Genomic DNA, 22,159 nt, shown 5'->3' with positions numbered 1-22,159 from the left:
TTTTGTAATGAAGTAGTTTTGTATATTTTCAAGTCATATATAAAATTAAGACTTTTGGGAGAATAATTCATTGTTAAAATTTAGCCCAAATGATAATCCCATTTGGATTAATGTTTGTTTGCATCTTAGACAAACTTTCATCCAAAACATTAAAACTCTATTTTTTTCATCCAAAACATCGTATCCAAAATTTGTTGTCCAATCTTTAATTTTTCTGCAAAAACATCCCAAAAATACAAATAATATATATACTAATAGAATATATTTTTTTATTTTTTTATTTTTATTTTTTATTATAGTACTGATAATTTTTTTTTTTTTTTTTTAAATCAATTAATGTAGGCATTATTAATGGGGTTGTTGGTGTAAATGTAATGAGGCAAATTAATGAAGAAGGCATGCAGGCAGGCCAGCTGTGGTTTTAAATATACATATGGGTTTGTTTTGTCCAATATTTTTTTGTGGTACTATTCTCTATAAATTTTACAAGAAATACAATATATATATAATATTTTATTCATTAAAAAAATTAATAATTAAATATAAAATATTATTTTTTATATTATCGATACAAATTTTTATACTTAATATAAAAAATTCATTCATAAAAAAAAGTACAAAATGAACAAACCAAATACTACCTTCGTCCACCGTCAATCTATTCATTTGTATTTGACGTCATTGTTTTTAACATTAAAAATATCTTTATATTTGTATAATTTTTTGTATAAATGTCATTACATTAGTATTATAAGACACCAATAGAAATATTTTTGTCGGTTTTCTTTGATTTGTACTATGTTTTGATATAATAATTAATATTCAAATATTAACATTAAAAAAGTAAACAGATAGATTGGTGGTGGACAATCGTAATATTATTTCCTCTGAAAGAAATAAAGGAGGAATGTCCCTTGAGAAAGTCATCTTCACTCACTCTTCCATTTGGGCAATTAATTTCTTTTCAAATATCAAGTAAATAAGATTCATCACCCTCACCACACACTGGACCAGCAATAATGCTGTGTTCTTTTTCGATTTATTTTATTTTGAACTATATATATATATATATTGTATTTTGGTTTTGATTTTTAGTTTATACAATAGTTGGACATAATATTTTATAAGAAGAAATTATTTATTTTTTAAGGATTTTTGAGGATTATACTGTATTTGTTTATTGTTTTAGTTTGAATATTTTGTAGGTTGTGTGATATTTTATGAGATAAAATATTATATTTTTATAGAGTTGTAAGGATTGTATACTAAATAATTAAAAAAAATTAAAACATAACAAAGATTAGGGTTTGTTTGCCTACATATTTTTTTTTCAATACAATTTTCAATATATATATATATTTTATCTTTTCACAAAAGTCAACATTTAATATAAAATATTATTTTTAATATTACCGATGCAATTTCTTATACCTCATATAAAAAATCAAAATAAAAAATACTAAAGAAACAAACCTAGGTTTTTTTTTTTTTTTTTTTTTTTTTTTTTTTTTTTTGAATTATAGAATTTGGTTTCAATAGTAGTTAGATGTAATATATATAATTATTTCAATGTTATCATACTAGAAGATATATATATATATATATCTCTCTAAATTTATATCTAATTCTTTCAACATATATAATACTTTCACTTTGCTAAAATTTTCATCAACGAGTGATTGTGTGGATTTGGAAAATTTGTAATGTACAATCAAAAGTACCTATATTTTGATTCTTTACCTTAAAAACAATCGTGTGTGTTTTTTTGTCCTCATGTCCTCTCTGTCCGTAACAAAATATCCATTTTTCTATTTTAGTTTATCCCATAACAAAATATTCATTTCATTTTTTAATAACTGTACTATCTACCTAACATTGCAAACATTTTTACAACTTACAATATAGTATTATACAAATACCATTACCTTTATATCACACAGTACTAATAAGGTTATTTTAGTCATCTCTACTTTATTCCTACTACATTCCAATATAATACTAATATTTCTAAAACTCCGTGTAAAAAACAAATAGATACTTAGTTATGGGACGGAGGGAGTACATTACTTTGTTCCGATGGAATGTACATTTGTACTTTTTTGTACTCCCTCCGTCCTATATAAGATGGACATGTTACTGTAGATACGAGAATTTGAGTAAAGTATAATTAGTAAGTATTTAAAAAATATATTAGTAAAAATAATTATTATTTAGTAAAAATTAATATAGATTAAGATTAATATAACTAAATAGTTTAATTAAGATTAAAAAAAATTTCAAATTTTAATATTTAAAATATAATTAAAGTGTATAATCAATTTTCCAAAAAAGAAAGGACAAATTATATAGGACGAATGAAAATAGAAAATAGAGACAAATTCTGTGGGACGGAGAGAGTATTAAATTAAGAAATTATAGCATGTGATTGATTAGTAGAAATATATAAGAAGATTTAAACATGTTTTTCCTTACAATTACAAAAGAAATGAAAACTTTTGTAAAAATTAGGAGTATTTTAGTGTTTGCATATACAATATTTTTACTATAATAAAAAATACATATTTTTAATTGGAACGAACAAAAACTATAAAAATAGTACGTTGAGTCGAAAAGAAAAAATACAAAATATCATCTTTTTGTCATTGAAAGACTAAAAAAATGATTGATAAGGCAGGGTAAATGATCAAATTATAGTTAAGAAAAACTAAAAAATAATATATATATAAAAGAGTGATAATTAATCACTGCTATAAGCACTAATACAATTGTTTTCCTTGGATTTGAAGTTGGAATTTCCCTTTTATGATTTTATATTACATATTCATTTCCCCAATTTTGGATTTATTGTATTAAAAATAACAATGTATACATGCAATGATGAAAATATGATATATAGTACTTCCTCCGTCCTATATCTATATATCCATTTGTACAGAATTTTAGAAATATTAGTATTATATTGGAATAAAATAGAAATAAAAGTAAAAAGATTAAAATAACTTTATTAGTATTGTATGATATAAAGGTAATGACATTTGTGTAATATATTGTAAATTGGAAGGATATTTGTATTGTTAGGTAGATAATACAATTACTAAAAAAAATAGATATTTTGTTATGGGACGGACCAAAATGAAAAATTGAATAAATTGTTAAGGAACGAAATGAGTATATTTATTTCAGTATTATTACATAAACATGTTGGGAAAACAATCTTAAGTCATTGAAAAAAATAAAGAAAATTATTGCTTTATACATATTAAGAGGTTTTTGTGAAAATTCATAAACAAATTCGTGAGCCTGATAAAGAATGGATAATATCATACTAGTATATATATATATATATATATGGAATTAAACAAATCTTAACAAATTGATATCAGAGCAAAGTTCAAAAGAAGTTAGCATGTGGCCGGAATTGATTGGGGAAAGTCTTAAACCTTTGGTAATTGGGTAAACTGTTTTTAGTATCGTAATTGGACCCCCTTATCATTTTAGTCCCGTAAGTGGAGCCTGTCGTAAACTAGTCCCATAAGTGAAAAATTTTCGCTGTTTTAGTCCTCCGGCGCCGAAGATGCCTGCGTGGCTCGCCGGATGTGACGTGTCCGCCAGGTGTCGCTGACCTGGCGGACACGTGGATTTATTTATTTTTTTTTTCATTTTTTTAATTTTTTTTAAAAACTTATTTTTAATTTATTTTTAATTTTATTTGTATTTTTTTATTTGGTCCAATTAAAAAAAATTAAAAAAAATGAAAAAAAAAATCCACGTGTCCGCCAGGTGCCGCTAACCTGGCGGACACGTCACCTCCGGCGAGCCACGCGGGCGTCTCCGGCACCGAAGGACTAAAACAACGAAAATTTTCACGTATGGGACTAGTTTGTGACAGGCTCCACTTACGAGACTAAAATAATAAATGAGTCCAATTACGGGACTAAAAAAAACAGTTTACCCTTGTTAATTTTATGATTGAAATATGTGTTTTGTGTCTTTTATTAAAAGTCTTTCCGATGTTATGATGTTCAAACAACGGATCCCTTTGATGAATAGAATATCACTATAGAGGATAGACTGTGGTTTGAAGGGATAATTTGTTGGGGAAACAAACCCAAATCCTATATCAATTGTGAATTTGTACCCGGATAGTTGTTGTTTATCGAATAAACCTCGTAAACAAATATACTATTTATTGGTGGAAGCAATAATTGATTAGGGAAGATTAACTTAAAAAAAAAATCATCTACGTTCGATTAGCGACCAAATGAATTCCGTTGACGAGATCGAATGAGAGACGTACTCTAAACTAAGGCGGCGGTCGACAGCAACTACCGGCGGACGGCTGCTTCAGGCAGCATTTAAAATTTTTTTTAATAGGATAAATTGCATGATACTTTCGTGTATTTTAGTAAAAATATACAAAATATATCGCATGTTATTTATTGCGTGACCCTCGTATTATGCTAAAAATATATACAAAACACTCAATTCGTCCTGAACTGATGTTTAATTTAATTATAAACACATCTAATTATGCAAATTTTATACAAATAAAATACTTAGGGGTTGTTTGGTTCATGGACTTTTTTGGTGGATTGAGATTTCAGACTAGGATTTATATGTGATGGGATTTATTGTATTTAGGATTTGGAATCCATATTATGTTTGGTTGGTAAAATGTGGTGGGATTTATATTTCGTGGATTTGGATTATTTATATTCTAAATGACATAATTGTCCTCTTATAAAATTGATTTATTTTGATAAATTAAACCTTTAATTCATTATTAATATAAATTAAAAATATATCAATAATTTTATAGGATGACAATAGATTCGCGTAAACTCGAGACCTGACCGAGCCCGACCTATTTATTTGAAGTTGAGTCCAATTATTTGAGTATTAGGCCTGGATCCGGGTCATGATCAGGGTAATATAATAATAATATATCAACCATACATATGAAAAAATAATTTCGAATAACATAATTATATTAAAAATATTTTTTATGTTTAACGTATTTATTATTTTATTATAATAATTTTCTAATAAAATACATAAATTTTAATATATATTGGATCTCGTATATGTGTAATTTTAAATTAAAATTTAAGAATTGTAAAAAAAAATGGATTTTTTGGAACCATCAAGTCTTACCGGCTATAGTCTCGGTCGGATCTAGTATAATCGGATCGAATTTGAATCTCGGATTTAACAATATATATTTGGGATGAATATCAGTTCCGACTGAACCCGACTTATGGTCGTCCCTATAATTTTATAATTCAAATAAAATTTATAATAAATAATAATTTAAACAATAAATTTATTAATTTATTTAAAAAGTATTGTACAATAAAAAATAATATAAATTTAATTAAATATATAATTTAAATAATAATTAATTTTAAAATTATTTAGTTTTTTATATAAATATAATACTATTATTTTTTTATAAGATGATATAAATGTAAAAATTAAAATTTCAAGAATGTGATTTAAAAGTAACAGGGTATCCCGTTACAAAAAAATCCCTTATTTGTAGAATTTTAGCCCCATTTTTCAAATCCTATCATTTTAAATTCTACCTTCCTTTTTTTTAACCAAACATGAATTTTATGGAATTTTAAATCTAAATCCCATTAAATCCTTCAATCAAACAGCCCCTTGAAATATCTTAAACAATCTTATGTGAATAAAATAAATAATTGATAATTCTTCATTTTTATATATTTCTTTTGTAAATATTAGGTAACAGTTTGTCTTAAAAATGATTGAATGAATCGTTGAGAATTTATTTAGTTATTTATTTTATTAAAAAAAAATACTATTTAAGATATTTTATTGCTTTTCTATGTCTAAAATATGTAAAATTAAGTGTGTATTTACAATCAAACATCAATTTTGTTAAAAATCTTGTGATTCGATCTTCATAAATGTGAATTTGGTTTACTATTTCTTTTGTGCTATGTCTCATATAGTCGGATTGATTTCGAATTGAATGTGAAATTTTAATATTTAATTAATGCTATTATATATTTTAATAATTATTGATATTACCTGAATTTATAATATTATATCGTTCTCATTTTTATTATTTTTTATGTTTTAATTATTCACAATTTTCAATATATTTATCTTTAAACTTACAAAATTTTCTTGGCAAAGTACACCAATATCACCGTGATTGAAAATATATAATCAATATTGGGATTGATTGAGATTTTTAAATTTTGAAGTATTTGAGTTTTTTTATTATATCATATTAAAATGCCCCATAAAATAATATTTTATAAAATAAAACATATTTTTTTGAATTGGTCCCGAACCCGATGAATTTAAGGTGACGCAGGTTGCCGAGGTGGGCTGAATTGGCCATCAAATCTTCTATTCTCATTTTTCCTATTCCTTCTCTTTTCTCCAATAAAAGGTTGTCACATGTAAGGAGAGAAAAGAAGTTATCTTTTTTTTTTTTTTTTTTTTTTTTTTTTTTTTTTTTCTGTTATTATTTTATTTACTTACTAGTTTTTTAAAATAAAATAAAAATTATATTCTATCTCAATTTTTATTATATTATTTTTTTATAAAAATTATTATTTTCTCAAGATATTACACTTATTATTTAGATTCAATAATATTTTAAAAAAAATTATTTGAATTTGGTAGTGATTTTTATTTTGGATATAATATTTTATGTTTAAATAATAATTATTTTTTTAAAAGTAATGTAAGAAATAAGTTAAATTAAAATTTCATATTATTTTTTATTTTATTTTTAAAGAAAATATTTTAATAAATAAGCAAATATTTAGATCATAAATTTTAATATTTTTCCATAAAATTTCATATAAAATATCATTATAAAATTGTGTTTAAACAACATCTGAATATTATATTTTAAAAATATAATAATATATTTTTTTTATGGTAAAATAGAAATATAATAAAAATTAAAATAGAAAAATTATGAATGAAATTTTATTAAATGTATTTTTTGAAAAAAAAAAAAAAAGCAATAGAATTATAGTTAAAAAGAAATACATATTCTCTCTCATCCTCGTATCCACGTGACTCTATTTCATTGGAGGGAACAAAGATAATAGAGAGAATTGAGTATAGAGAATTTGATGCCGCTTAAGTGAGTGTTAAACTTTGAACTAATACTTAATTATTTTTTTTTAAGTATATATATATATATATATATAGTAAGTTTGATTATGCTAGATATTATAAATATAGTTAAACTTACATTTATATATATATATATATTAATATCTGTACATCGAATTAAAAAAATAAAACAAAAAAGAAATCTTTGTACATAAAAAATGATCGATTACGATTTAAATACAATTATTTATTTTTGAGTATATGTATAAAATGAAAATATGTACGCTGTTAAAAGACCAAATTAGTAATAGTACCCTAGCCTTCTCGATATATTTTTACAAATATTCTTTATTTAATGACTTTAGTATTAAGAAATTAATTATTTAACAATCGGGATCATCGTTCGTTCCCCGCCTACTTTTAATTAAATGCATGTGTCTTTTCTTAGTAATTGAGTTTTGGATACATATATCTTATGGGTTCAGTTATCCTATTCTGTACTGTGCTTTTTTTATACCGATCAATCAACTTCTACTATGTATATTTTAATTTTTTATTTTAAAAGTACACGTAGCGGAAGATGATTGGTCTGTATTGTAAGAAATACAATACATTAGAGGTTGGGTAATTGAAGCCATATATATTGTTTGAAAATATATTTGTCGAAATTTGAGATATGACGAATTCCAAAAACACAAAATCAGTAGATGCGAAATCAAATCCGAGCCTCGCGTGGAAACGAATTCGGCCTTCCACCGATCGTCTCCCATAATAGAACGAATTATCAACGGAATAACCGATTCCGCAAACCGAATTAGAAACCTTTTGATTGGAAGAAAATTTGGAGAGAATTTTTTAACATTTAGAAGGAAGATGTTTTTTTTTGTATTCTGAAAAAAGAAAGAAAATATAATATATTCAGATTATTTTGCATTTAACCACGTGTAGAGGAACAAACTGTCAACAAACTATTTTATTTGATTATTTATTTATTTATTTTTTCAAATCAAAATAAATTAATCAAATAATTTGTGGGACAAATAATTTATTTCTTTTTCACCGATTTAATTAAATAACCTATATATATATATGTTTACTCACTGACTCATAGGAAAGCTACTACATTATGGGAACGCAACCACGAGCCGACAACAACTTGGAGCCGCGGCTTGAGCCGAACAAGATCGTCATGGTGACTGGCGCGTCGTCGGGGCTCGGTTGGGAGTTCTGTCTCGACTTAGCCAAAGCCGGATGTCGAATCATAGCTGCAGCCCGGCGCGTCGATCGCCTTCACTTACTATGCAATCACATCAATGAAAAGTTTCCAATCACTTCCTCGGCCGAGCCGAGCCAAATTCAAGCAAGAGCCGTCGCGATGGAGTTCGACATCACTAAAAACGAGCCAAATATTGAAGCTTCTGTAAACAAGGCTTGGGACTTGTTTGGAAGAATCGATGTTTTGATCAACAACGCTGGCATAAGAGGTAAAATAGCGATTGCAATTTCTACTATTTGCAGATCATTTAGGCTGTGTTTTTTTGTGAGTTTTACCATAGTTTTTTTTGCTAATTCAGATTCTTTTTTTCCTCCAAAAGTATCACATTAAATAATTATTTTTCTTTTTTTATATTATACTAAAAATTTATTATAATTCAAAACATCACATCAACCTCTATTTATATCACATCAAACAACTATTCAACTTCAATTTTTTATTATTCAAAATTCCAAACCCAAAAACTAAAACTCACAAACAAACACACCTTAATTTATTTTTTTTTGAAAAATTTGAATAATAATTTGAATGTCGAAAACTTTGCATTCTCATTTTTTTTTTGGCGAGAAAGGGCGTAAGCATGCTCCGTTGGATTTATCGCAAGAGGAATGGGACAAGATTATTCGAACTAACCAAACCGGGACGTGGTTGGTATCCAAGTACGTGTGTCGACGTATGTGCGATGCTCGCCGAGGAGGGTGCATTATCAATATCTCGACCCTTGGGCTCAATCGCGTAATATTTCCCGGTGGGGATGCCTACGCCGCTTCTAAATCCGCCGTCAACACAATCACCAAGGTCAGTGTTAGACTGATGGAATTCAATACTAGTATAATATTATTCGTTTTAAGCTGAATTCGTACAAATTTGCTTTTAGATTTCTCCAAAAGGTTTCATACCGATGTAATACTTAAATTTAGATTTCTCCAAAAGGTCATAATATATAATATATATATATTTTTTTAAAAAAAAATGTAACAATTGCTTCGAAAATTCCGAAGCTTTTGGAAATAGTTGTGGAAAGTCTGAAGCAACATAAATGGCAGCTAGTTTTTCTCTTCATGTATGATTTCGAGATAAAATCCGAAGCCAAAATTAATTTGCCTCACAACTCTTTTAAATTCTGAAGCAATTTTTCCGAAGCTATTTTAATAAATTCTAGTAGTGTAACTTATAATCAATATATATCATTTGGAAAAGGGTCCAACAATTGCTACATGAAATCTTTTTTTTTTGTGTCTTGTGTTGAGATTTGCTCGATTCATGAATAACACCATCGGTGTCGGGGTGTGTAGATTATGGCGAAGGAGCTCGGACCGTACAACATTAGAGTTAATGCGATTGCTCCCGGATTGTTCGACTCGGAGATAACTGGTAAGCTGATGCAGAAGCCGTGGGTTGTGAGTATGGTGGCGAAATTAGTCCCGTTAAGCACTTTTGGAACGGTTAATTCAGCGTTGGCGCCGCTTGTGAGGTACTTAATCGACGAGTCGTCTCGATATGTGACCGGTAATGTTTTCATCGTCGACGGCGGTCACACTTTAGCCGGTGTCCCTATTTTTTCATCTCTTTAAAGCCAAGTCTTAGTTATAGGGAAGCTTTGAGAGTAAGGTTGTATAAATGTACTTACGAATGTTCCTGTCAGCTATAGATGTCTCTTTTGTATTATTTATTTTAGTTTAGTCCGAACCTAGTATATATATCCTTGTACTCTTATTTTCGTAATAATACAATTTTATAATTTTTCCACAAATTCAAATGGTTAGTTTATATATATATATATATATATATACTCAAGTCAAGTTGAATCCACTTTTCCGTTTTCGAAATTGTATTGATGTCATTTCGAGCATGATTTACTAATCGAAGAAGTTGTAGTCGTTAGAAAATATTTATATGTGAACTCAAGCTCAAATTTGAGACTTAATTCTGTGATTTTATATAACATTATATTGTTTCACTCTTGCTAAAACATCGTATCTGTCCCGTTGGAAGGGCGGCGTTTGCTTTTTGCACGTAGATTTTTGAATATTAGTATTATATTGGATTATAGTAAAAAAAAAAGACAAAAATACTCCTATTAGTATGGTGTAATATAAAAGTAATGACATTTGTGTAATATATTGTAAGTTGAAAAAGTATTTATTATGTTAAGTAGGTAGTACAATTACTAAATTAGGAAATGGTAATCTTGTTTTGGGACGGACGAAAATGAAAAATAATAACCTTTCAATGGGACGGAGGGAGTATCATTTTCGAATAAAAAAACTAGTTTGTTTTCTCAAAATTTTCTTTCCAATACGGTTTTCAATATATATATTTGATCATATCACAAAAAGTCAATATTTAATAAAAAATATTATTTTTATATTACAGAGACGATTTCTATATTTTATATCGAAAAATAATTCTTCGAATCAAAACACTAAACAAAATAACCCTAAATTAGAATGAATTAGGAGAAAAAATAAAAATAAAAATCACAGCTTTTAGCTAATATATATATATAGTGGTGTCAATTTTTTTTTGTTGTGTTGGTTTGAAATATAAGTATAACAAAAAAAATCTGTCAATTAATTCGAACCCGAATTTCAATCCGAAACTCTAAATCTGAATATGACACAATTTTTTAGGTCAGATTTAGGTTAACTTAATTTTGTTTCAGATCAGTCAATAACTCGAACAAAGCTGACATAAAATAGACCCGAAAACTTGAAAACTAACACAAAAGAAATCCGAAACTAATATTTTAAAGTTATCTAGAAAAACCCGATATCAAATAGATTTAAAAACTTAGTTTTGTGTTTTTATTATTAGTAATTAATTATTTTTTTATAATTTTAAAATTCTTTATATTATTTTTATAATATATTATAATCTCAAATAAATAAAAAATAGTTTTAATTATAAAATTAGGATAAAATCATATCGGGTTTAGATATCAGTTTATTAATTGACCCGATTTCTATTTTTTAGGTTACCGGATCAACCCAAACCCGACTTGATCCACCTCATTTTTATTTTTTTGTTTAAAGTTTAGATTGATCTGATTTTTTTAAAAAAAAAACCCGAAAAACTTGAACCTAAAAATTCAGCTCGAATGAGTTTGATTTTTTAAGTCGAGTTCAATATTGACACCCATATATATATATATATATATATATCTAGAAAAATCTTAATTTAATAATCTTATTAAAATTATTAAGTATTTTTTCGAGCTCAATCTCGAGTAATTGTTTAGAATTTTATTGGACATGGATAAGCATTGAAGTTAAATTTAGAATGCTTATATATAGATAACATTTTATTACAATTCAAGGCTTTATGACACTTTTTACAAGTTTTGTTATTTTGGTGTAATAATTTTTTTTTTCTTTTATTTTTTTTCAGAAAATAGCACATCATAATATTTAATTCCTATAACAAAATATAATACCATCTTCATGTCATAAGAAAGGTAACCTTTGTTTTTTACATCATTATAATTCACATTAAAAATATTTTTACATTTAGATTATAAAAGACTAATATATTATTTTTATTTATTTTTTAATTTATATTATGTATTAATATAATAATTAATATAGAAAAACTTAATATAGAAAACCAACATCGCCTTTCTTTTGGGATGAAAGAAGTATAAAATTGCACGATTTTTAACCTATATTATTTTTATTTAAAAAAATATCATATTAAAATATTATTTTAAATTAAAATAAATAATAAGTCCACAACTGTGCTGTAAATGGAGATGGATAAGCATTGAAGTCAAAATAATGCTTTATAACACGCCTATGATTTGGATAAATTTCATAAATTTCTAAATATGTAATACTCCATCCGTCCACAAACTAATGTCATACTTTCTTATTTAGGACGTTCAACAACTATTATCCTATTTTTTTTTAAAATACACATTTTACATTTTTACCCTTCATTCATTTATTACTTTTAATCTCTACCATACAATTAAGGACAAATTTGTCAATTCATAACAAAAAGACAATCACCTAAAAAATCGTGCAAATATACTTTAAGACAATAGAAATTGGACGAAGGGAGTAGGTACTTTTGTGATAACATGCAATTTATGATAACAATTAAATTTAACCTAAAATAGATGTGAAGTGACACAGTTGTCCTTTTGTAAATAAAACTTAAATTATACTATTTCCGTCCGACTCTAAGGTTATTATTATTTTTTTTTATGTTGATATTTGAATATTAATTATTATATGAAAATATAGTACAAATTAATGGAAAAATGACAAAAATACTTTCATTAATGTCTTATAATACTATTACATTTGTGTAAAAAATTATATAAATATAAGAATATTTTTAATCTTAAGTACAATTACGCGGTAAATGAACTGCTGTCTTAAATTATAATCGTAAATTAAATGTCTTATCTTCTTCCTTATATCGCTGTACTACTTCTTCGTTGTTTTTCATTTTCCTTGCTATCCATGTTTCGTCATTCTTGAAGATGAAAGTGAGATCGATCGAGATAGAATGCTCGACGATTAGCTTATTTATTAGCTTATAGTTTATTCAATACTTAGAGCTGTGAATTAATTGTTTTGGGTTCGGGTGGGATTAAATTTTTAAACGGATTAAATTATTTAATTCAAAATTGACCAATTTATCTAAACGGGTCAAAAGATCGACGCAAACGCGACTCCTTCAAATTCGATCAATCCGAAAATATAATAACTTGTTAATCCATTTAATAAATTTTCAAACATGTTAAATGAACCAATACGAAATCCGACATGACTAACACAAAATTGATTCATTTACCCATTTAATATATTTTTAAAATTAAAATTCCACAAATAAAACAATATTCAAATAATCAATCCCCAAAAGAAATCTATAAGTCAATAAAAAATAGTTTTACATACGCGGTAAATAGTAAAAATTATTAAAAATATTATAGCTATATTGAGCTCTATTTAATAATTAATATTAATAATAATAATAATCAGATTGTGGTGTCGATTTCGAATTGAAGACCTCAAGTCTAACTCAATATGTTTATTATCGTGTCAAATTTGTGTCGACCCATATAGATAATCGGGTCATTCTAGTATAAAAAATTGGATATTTATATTTATTTTCATAAAAAATAATGTTAAACTGTGCATTAGAATCGAAATCGGAAAATACAAATTAAAATCATGACTTATAAAGTTTAGTTTTGGTTTGATCTTTTCATAGTAACATTTTTATTATAATTATTTTTATTCTTTACATGTCATTAAACACTGATCATCTCCCTTATACAAATATTAATAAAATTTTTATTGCATTATTCAGTAATTATTTTAATATATATTTTTTAGTTTTATTATGTTATGATTTTATTTTTATAATTAATATAATTAAAATTATTAAATTTTCTAGATATAAATTATTTTATTTGTAAAATATATATTTATTAAAATTAAAGCAAAATAAAAATATAAATATTAATCTCAAGTGATTTTATATTTATAATTTTTTACAGATAATTTTATATTATAAAATAATAAAATAAAATAAATTTCTTAGGAATTGCAAGAGTAGTGAGATAATAAATTAATCAATAATTAACATCATAAATAAATATACATAGATATGAAGAATTTATCTTTTACATTTTATATAATTTCTAATAAGAATATTTATACTTTTCAATAAAAATATATCAATTCTCTTCAAGAAAAATTATGAAGTTTTAATCGGATACGGAAAGTAAGAAATAATAATATTTTAAAATTAAAGTGAAATAAGTAAAAAAAAAAAAAGGGTAAAGTACCCTAAAAAAATTTCATTTAGGGGTTAATAAAAAGATTGTAGGATAAGTTGAAAAATAACGACAAATTAATTATTATTGGTTAAAATGGGATAATACAATTATAAATGACTGAAATTGTTTAATATAAATGAAATAAGCATAAATTTAGCTAAAAATTAAAAATAAATAATAACCTAATTTTAAGACACATGAAATACTATTTTTTTTTTTTCAAAAACTATCTTAAAAATAACAAAATATTTTAATTATATTTTAACAATTTTCAATAACTATTAATAATAAAAATCTTAAAACCCTAACACTAAATAAATCCAATTGTATTTTAAAATAAAATAATTAACTAATATCAAACAATTATCTCAGCGAACATTCTACATTAACAACTAATATATTATAAAACTGATAATAAATTTATATAGTCAAACTAACTAATTAAAAAAAAACATTTTAATATATTTATAGTAAAAGATAAACCAAATAATAAATTTATTTAGTCAAACCAATTAATATATTACAAAAAAAATAAATAAAAGTTTTAACATATTTATATTATTAATTTAAATTTTGACCACTTTTGGTATTTTTAGTTATTTTTGGTATTTTTGATATATTGATAATTTTGCAGTTTACTATTAATTTTGGTATATTAAATTTTAGTTTAGTATACCTATATTTGGTATATTGAAAAATCAATAGAATATAGTGAAAATATTGATGCGGTATTAATATGAAAATTCGTATAGTGTAAATTTTTATTAACCAAATAGTATAATAAGGTATTGGTATGATATTTTTTTTATACCAATACTTTCGATGCGAAGGACGTGAAATTTATGATTTATTATGTCGTCCGACTGAGATAGAAAAAAATAAATATTTGTTTTTTTTTGCTGAAATAAGCTATCATTTTGTATATGTCTGGTTTATGCTTAATTTATACTTAATCACTAAAATTATTGAGGTAAAATTATATTTTTTTGAATAATCAATAAAATTAATTAGGCAATTTTTAGTTCTAATTCATCATTAAAATAAATAGGAGAATTTTTTATTTTTATTTTTATTTTTATAATTAATTAGTGATGTTTTAATTATGGACCAAACTTGTTAAAGAGAGTAATGTTTAGTACTACATGATATTACAAAAAATAATGTTTTCTTCAATTTACAATTAAAAAAATATTTCTAAACATTTTAATATAGTAAGTTTAAATATAAAATAAATTTATTACTCGTTATAAAAATTAAGTAATATTTTTGAATTTCTAACAAACATAGATTTGTTTACTTTGTTCTTTTGATCGAATCAAAATCACGTTGATTTGACAAAATCAGTATATATTATACATGTAAAAGATTATATGGTACATATCGGACCATATTTATAATCCACTCATATAATAACACATCATATGATATTTTATAACCGTTGTACCATGTAAAACTCTACATTTTTTACATTTATATTGAATTGTTAGATTTTTGTGAATAAATAAAATATATTATATATATTATTTTAATATGTATATTATATTTTTTTATGTAATATTTATGAAAATTATATCATCCAAAAACACTATAAGTAATTAAACAAATTCATCTCCATAAAATATAAATAAAATAATACTATTATAATCCAATATTATTCAGTCATTAAACATACTGTATAAAATACCATAACTTCAACGCATCAATTATTTTATGACGAATGGAGTAAATTTAATACTATCTCCGTCCGGCTGTACATGTTTCATTTAATTTTTGCGTGTTGATCTTTCAATATTAATTATTATATTAAAACGTAGTAAAAATTAAGAAAAAAATAACAAAAATACTTCTATTAATATCTTATAATACTATTAGAATGACATTTATGCAAAAACATATACATATATAAAAATATTTTATATTAGATATAATGACGCAAAAAGTAAATGAGATTTTTAAAACCCGACGGAGAGAGTATTATGGACTCCCATTATTTTTATTTAAAATTCCAAAAATCCTTTAGATATATTTATATATAGACATAGATGTAGAGTATTATGCATTTTAAACAAGCTATGTATCTATTTATATCATACTAATTGAAATACATATCTATAGTTAGGATGCTAATAACTAGATATTACTCAATACTACCTATATGAAATATAGATGGCCAACTGCCTAAATTATTACTCCTTCCGTCCCATGTTGGATCTCTAGGTCACCATAGACACGAGAATTTAGTATAAGTATAATTAGTAGATAATTAAGAATATATTAGTGAAAATAATTATCCTATAATATAAATAATTATAAATTAAAGTTAAGATAAATTTAATTAAAATTAAAAAAATTAAATTAGAAAATTTAAAATGAAATTAAAATGTATAATTATTTTTCAAAAAAAAAAGTAACATGGAATGTAGGACGAACATAAACGACAATGTTGACATAGTAGGTGGGACGAAGGGAGTATTATTATTATTATTATTATTATTATTATTATTAGTTTATATTAATTTTAAATATATGTTATTTTAATATATTTTTTATGCAATTAGACTATTGTTATTTGTTTAAAAGTTATATTATGAGTTATTGGATATGGTATATTTAATGTATGGTCAGCACAGTGCTGATTAATTTCAATTAGTATATATATATATATATGACTTCAAAGTTTGTTTGATTTAATCGGTCTATATAATAAAAAAATAATATATTTATAAAATAAAATAATCAAGTTTATTATCATAGGTATCTTTCATGTAGAAAGATGAATAAGTCCACTCATTCTTAAAATCAGCTTTCTTAAGACCAAAGAGTTGGGCGGAAAGGGGGGAAGCCTTTTCTATTCTATTATTATTTTCTATTCTATGTGAGTCCGTCGTATAGAAAGCAACCTCTGGTATTTTTCAAAACTATTAATTGAATTTTCTATCAGGTTCTAGAAGATGCAGATGGTACAAAAATACTTTTTAAAGAGACTAATGTCGTAATCTTTTATTTTTTTGTTCCTCTTTTTTCAAGGTGTATACGTGAGACACAATACTACGTATTAATTTCGTTATTAATTTATTTGATTTAATTAGTCTATATAATAAAAAAAATATATAATATATTTATAGCAAATTGGTGATGCTCCAGAGTTGGGTCGTTGCTTGGTCAACTCTCGTGTGTGGATCAGCAGGTATTAAACCATCTGAAGTTGATTAGATGTTATATGGATTGAATAAACTATTCATATAAACAATATGTACATTTCTTTTCGGGAGCCCTACTGAAAAAACTTTAGAATTAAATGTGTTTGCCCTAGAGTAATTTGAGAATACGTGAGAATTCTCCCATAAGCGTCCTGGAAGGACTCATGTTGATCTGTAAGGTCAATCTACAATCCCGACACATCCAACTTTGCGTGACTTGCGGGCCGAGATGTCACAAAATCATATGTTTTGTTATAATATATCAATATATCATACATTTCATTATGTAAAAATATATAGTGAATGTTTTTATTATATATTAATTGGGTTAAATCATCATCATCGCTATATTAATATGATCCAATCAAATCCGCATCATATTGTATTGAGATTTATTAATCTATGAGTGATGCCGGCTACAGTCTAAACATAATTTGTCCCTAATGTATATTATCATGTTGGCTTCTTAATTGTGTGGTTAATTATCGGTTTGGCATGCCGTTGAGCCTATTTTATTTTTTAATGCTATATTAAATATAATATTATAAGTAAATAATATTTAAATATGAAAATTTAAGAGAAAAAAAAAATTCATTGTAAAAATTGTTATTCCGGTATATGTCGGTATCCGTATAGAAATAATTATATATTATATCCGCTAAATTTAAAAAAATATCTTTAAATTTTGCGGATGGAGAGAGTACAATTTATTTGGGTAAATTATATAACATCTTTTTGTAATTTTAGTAAAAAATGTACAAAATGTCTCGTATTTTATTTATTACGTGAAATCTTTTGTATTAAATTAAAACACGTGGATGTTACCATAATAATAATAATTGTATTATAATAATAATAATAGGGGTAAATTGATTTTTTCGTCCCATAACTAGACTCTTTTATCATTTTAATAGTAACCGGAGTCAGTCGCAAACTAGTCCCGTAAGTAGAACATTTTCGCACTTTTAGTCCTCCAATGTCGGGATGCCTACGTGGCATCCGCGTGGCTCTCTGGAGAACACATGTCCGCTAGGTCAACGGCACACGCCGAACACGTGGATTTTTTTTTTTCTTTTTTAAGTTTTAATTTAGTTATTTTGTCTTTTTTTGTAAAAACTAAAAAATTTCGAAAAAAGTTTTGAAAATTAAAAATTTCAAAAAAATAATATATATCCACGTGTCCGCCAGATGTTGCTAACCTGGTGAACACGTGTCCTCCGGCAAGCTACGCGAGTGCCACGTAAGTATCTCCAGCGCCGGATGACTAAAATTGCAAAATTTTTCTACTTACAGGATTAGTTTGCGACATACTCCCGTTACAAAACTAAAATGATAAAGGAGTTTATTTACGGGAGTAAAAAAATCAATTTACTCTAATAATAATTGTGTACGTGTAAGTTCAACATATTCATCAACCATCAAGCACAATTTATAGCAGTTTGATATGCCGAATCTCATCAAACTCTGAAGCTAAATGTTGTTTATATTATATATATTCTTAACAAAAAAAACTAATTTAAATTTAATCATTTTATGTTTTGTTTATTTGCCGTTTGAATACCAATTAATTGAATATAAAGTTTTGTAGAAAAAAATAATATATTATTTTCTAAAAATTATAATAATTCACCGTTAATAAAAAAAATAAAAATCGAACTCTAAAAATAATTAATTTTTATTTATCCCTGTGATAGACAACAAACATATTATTAGTCAATTCACCTCACGTATTACTAATCTCAACACAAAAGATCAGTGCAATATCCCCATAAAATATAAATTGTCATCACATATTGTTGTAATTAAAATCATATATTGTCTATCGACAATCTCTCTGCTATCAACACAATGTTAAATAAAATAATTCATCACTGTAACAGCCGCCAATAAAAAATATATATTTATACATATATACAGGTACGGAACTACACTAGGGCTTAAAAATATTAATTTTTTTTATGTATTTATATACAATTTGTCCCCCCAAAATTATCTAAATTCATATATAATTATGTTATTATTATTTATTTAAATTTATTAATTAAATATTAAATAAATTATAACATTTTGTCCCCCAGGATTTAGATGCTAGTTTCGTCACTGTATACATGTGTATATATATATATATATGCATACTTACTCACAACCTCAGATCAAAGCACCTGCTAAATATTATGGGAACTCAACCACGAGCCGACAACAACTTGGAGCCGCGGCTTGAGCCGAACAAAATCGTCATGGTGACCGGCGCATCATCGGGACTCGGTTGGGAGTTCTGTCTCGACTTAGCCAAAGCCGGATGTCGAATCATAGCTGCAGCACGGCGCATCGATCCCCTTCACTTACTATGCAATCAGATCAATGAAAAGTTTCCAATCACTTCCTCGGCTGGGCCGAGCCAAATTCAAGAAAGAGCCGTCGCGGTGGAGTTTGACATCGCTACAAACGAGCCAAATATCGAAGCTTCCGTAAACAAGGCTTGGGACTTGTTTGGAAGAATTGATGTTTTGATCAACAATGCCGGTGTAAGAGGTAAAATAGCCCGTACAGAAAAGTTGAAATTTAGTTGCAAAAAATTTTGTAACAAAAGATAATGAATTTGTAGTAAAAATATTTATGTGACACCTATGCCGCGTAGTAAAGGTCTTTGGCGACAAATATGACTTCCGTAACAAAAAATAAATTTTTTTGCATGAAAATTAAGTAAAGAGATATAGCTAGCAAATATGATTTCGCAGCTAAAGCTCTTCTGTTATAAAAATAAAATTTATAACAAAAGAATTTTAACAACAAAATATGTGTGATTTTCAAATGATTTTAGCAATAAAAAATAATTTTGTAGCTAAAACCCTAGCAAAAAAAATTTATCGAACGAAATTAATTTTGTAGTATATACTTTATTTTTAGCGATGAAATTTATGTTTGTTATTAAAAGACACATAACAACAAAAAAATTTCATAGTTAAAAATATTGTAGCTAATTAGATAAAGATTGTTTTTTCTCCTATTCGCGGATCACTTAATTTTCTTGGGTAGCTTCAATGATAATTTAAATGCCGAAAACATTGCATTTGTCATGTATTTCCTTTTTGGCAAGAAAGAACGCATACATGCGCCGTTAGATCTATCGCAAGAGGAATGGGACAAGATTATTCGAACTAACCAAACCGGGACGTGGTTAGTATCCAAGTATGTGTGTCGACATATGCGCGATGCTCATCGAGGAGGATGCATTATCAATATCATCTCCCTTGTCGGCCTCAATCGCGTGATATTTCCTGGTGGAGATGCCTACGCTGCTTCTAAGACCGCCATCAATGCAGTCACCAAGGTTAGTTTCGTCGATGTTGCTAGACAATATTATTTATGTCTTCCATGCTGAGATTTTTCATTACCCTATAAAAGTTATTTTGGTGCAGAAGACACGTTTTGTAAAGAATAAAATTTTAAAGAATATAAATAAATAAAAATATATTTATTTATTTATTTATAATTAAGATAAATTAATTTTACAAAAATATAAAAGAGTTTTAAATGTAAATAAAAATATTTATTTATTCAGAAAAATAAAAATAAAGAGATGTTCAGTGAAAACTATATTATGCATGATGTTATATATTATGAAGTTAATTATATTTATATTTGTTAAGTATATATTTCGACTTAGTAAATTTTACGAAAAATAAAAACGTATCAATTGAAATGGGAAAAACCAAAAAATAAATATGAGTCAATTGAAATGTGACGGAGGGAGTACTAATATTGTCAACAACTTAGTACAATACCTTCTCCACCAAAATAACTTTTATAGATTAGTTGGTTTACGAATATCGCCGTGGTTGGATTGTACAGATAATGGCAAGGGAGCTTGGACCGTACAACATTAGAGTAAATGCGATTGCTCCCGGATTGTTTGAATCGGAAATAACTGGTAAGCTGATGGAGAAACGGGGGCTTGCGACTGCATTGTCGAAAGTTCTCCCCTTGGGCTCTTTTGGGACAGTTAATTCAGCGTTGGGACCGCTTGTGAGATATTTAATTGGCGAGTCGTCTCAATATGTGACCGGAAATGTTTTCATTGTCGATGCCGGTCTCACTTTAACCGGTGTCCCTATTTTTTCATCTCTTTAAAGCCAATCCTTACTTAGAAAGGGATGTTTGAAAATAAAATGTTGTCTTAGTGTAGTCAAGATTGTATTTATAGGGTTGGTTTGAGATTTTTCCGAGTCTAGAGTTGTTATTTGAGTCGAGTTGAATCAACCGTTTCATTTTTTGACCTCAATTTGAACCTTCGTCGAGGTTAGTTCAAGTAATTGACTTCATTAATAAAATGAATTCGAGCTTGAGCTTGATTCGTTAGACTATAATTTTGATATAAACTCAAGACTTAGCTAATATGTATTAAAAGTAATAGAAAATATTTAAATTAATGATCGTATTGAATTTATTCAACTTGATAATTATTCAAGTATATATATATATATATTTTTCGACCTTCTCAATCATAATTAAGATCGTCATAGAATGACACACTTAGTAAATTTATAACTTTTTTTTTTAATAAAAATTAATTTGCTCCTACCAACAACATAAAGCACATTATTTTTCATCGTTATTTTTAGACGGAAAGAGTATTCGATACAAACTTTATCTTATTATAGGCATTACGGTATATACCAAAATACATAACATAATAAATTAACAACTTATATCTCAAAATAAAAAATATATATATAAATTATTATATTTATATTAAAATTTCTAATTATCATAAATTTCAAT

At 25.9% G+C, this 22,159-nt stretch overlaps 2 protein-coding genes across 2 annotated transcripts; both read left to right on the top strand.

Moving 5' to 3' along the window:
* The first annotated feature begins 8,225 nt into the window (after window positions 1-8,225).
* LOC127256691 (uncharacterized) lies at window positions 8,226-10,125 on the top strand. The gene is made up of 3 exons (XM_051282827.1): window positions 8,226-8,591; window positions 8,955-9,181; window positions 9,679-10,125. The coding sequence occupies exons 1-3, from the start codon at window positions 8,234-8,236 to the stop codon at window positions 9,955-9,957; spliced, it is 864 nt and encodes a 287-aa protein (XP_051138784.1). The 5' UTR covers window positions 8,226-8,233; the 3' UTR covers window positions 9,958-10,125.
* Window positions 10,126-19,551: 9,426 nt separating this feature from the next.
* On the top strand, window positions 19,552-21,508 carry LOC127256722 (uncharacterized). The gene is made up of 3 exons (XM_051282870.1): window positions 19,552-19,909; window positions 20,479-20,708; window positions 21,230-21,508. The coding sequence occupies exons 1-3, from the start codon at window positions 19,552-19,554 to the stop codon at window positions 21,506-21,508; spliced, it is 867 nt and encodes a 288-aa protein (XP_051138827.1).
* The last annotated feature ends 651 nt before the right edge of the window (window positions 21,509-22,159 follow it).

The sequence above is a fragment of the Andrographis paniculata genome, unplaced genomic scaffold (genome assembly GCF_009805555.1).
Source record: "Andrographis paniculata isolate CXL003 unplaced genomic scaffold, ASM980555v1 Contig56END, whole genome shotgun sequence".
Taxonomy (NCBI): Eukaryota; Viridiplantae; Streptophyta; class Magnoliopsida; order Lamiales; family Acanthaceae; genus Andrographis; species Andrographis paniculata.
Note: the sequence above shows the minus strand (reverse complement) of the source record. Positions and strands in the feature narration are given on the sequence as shown.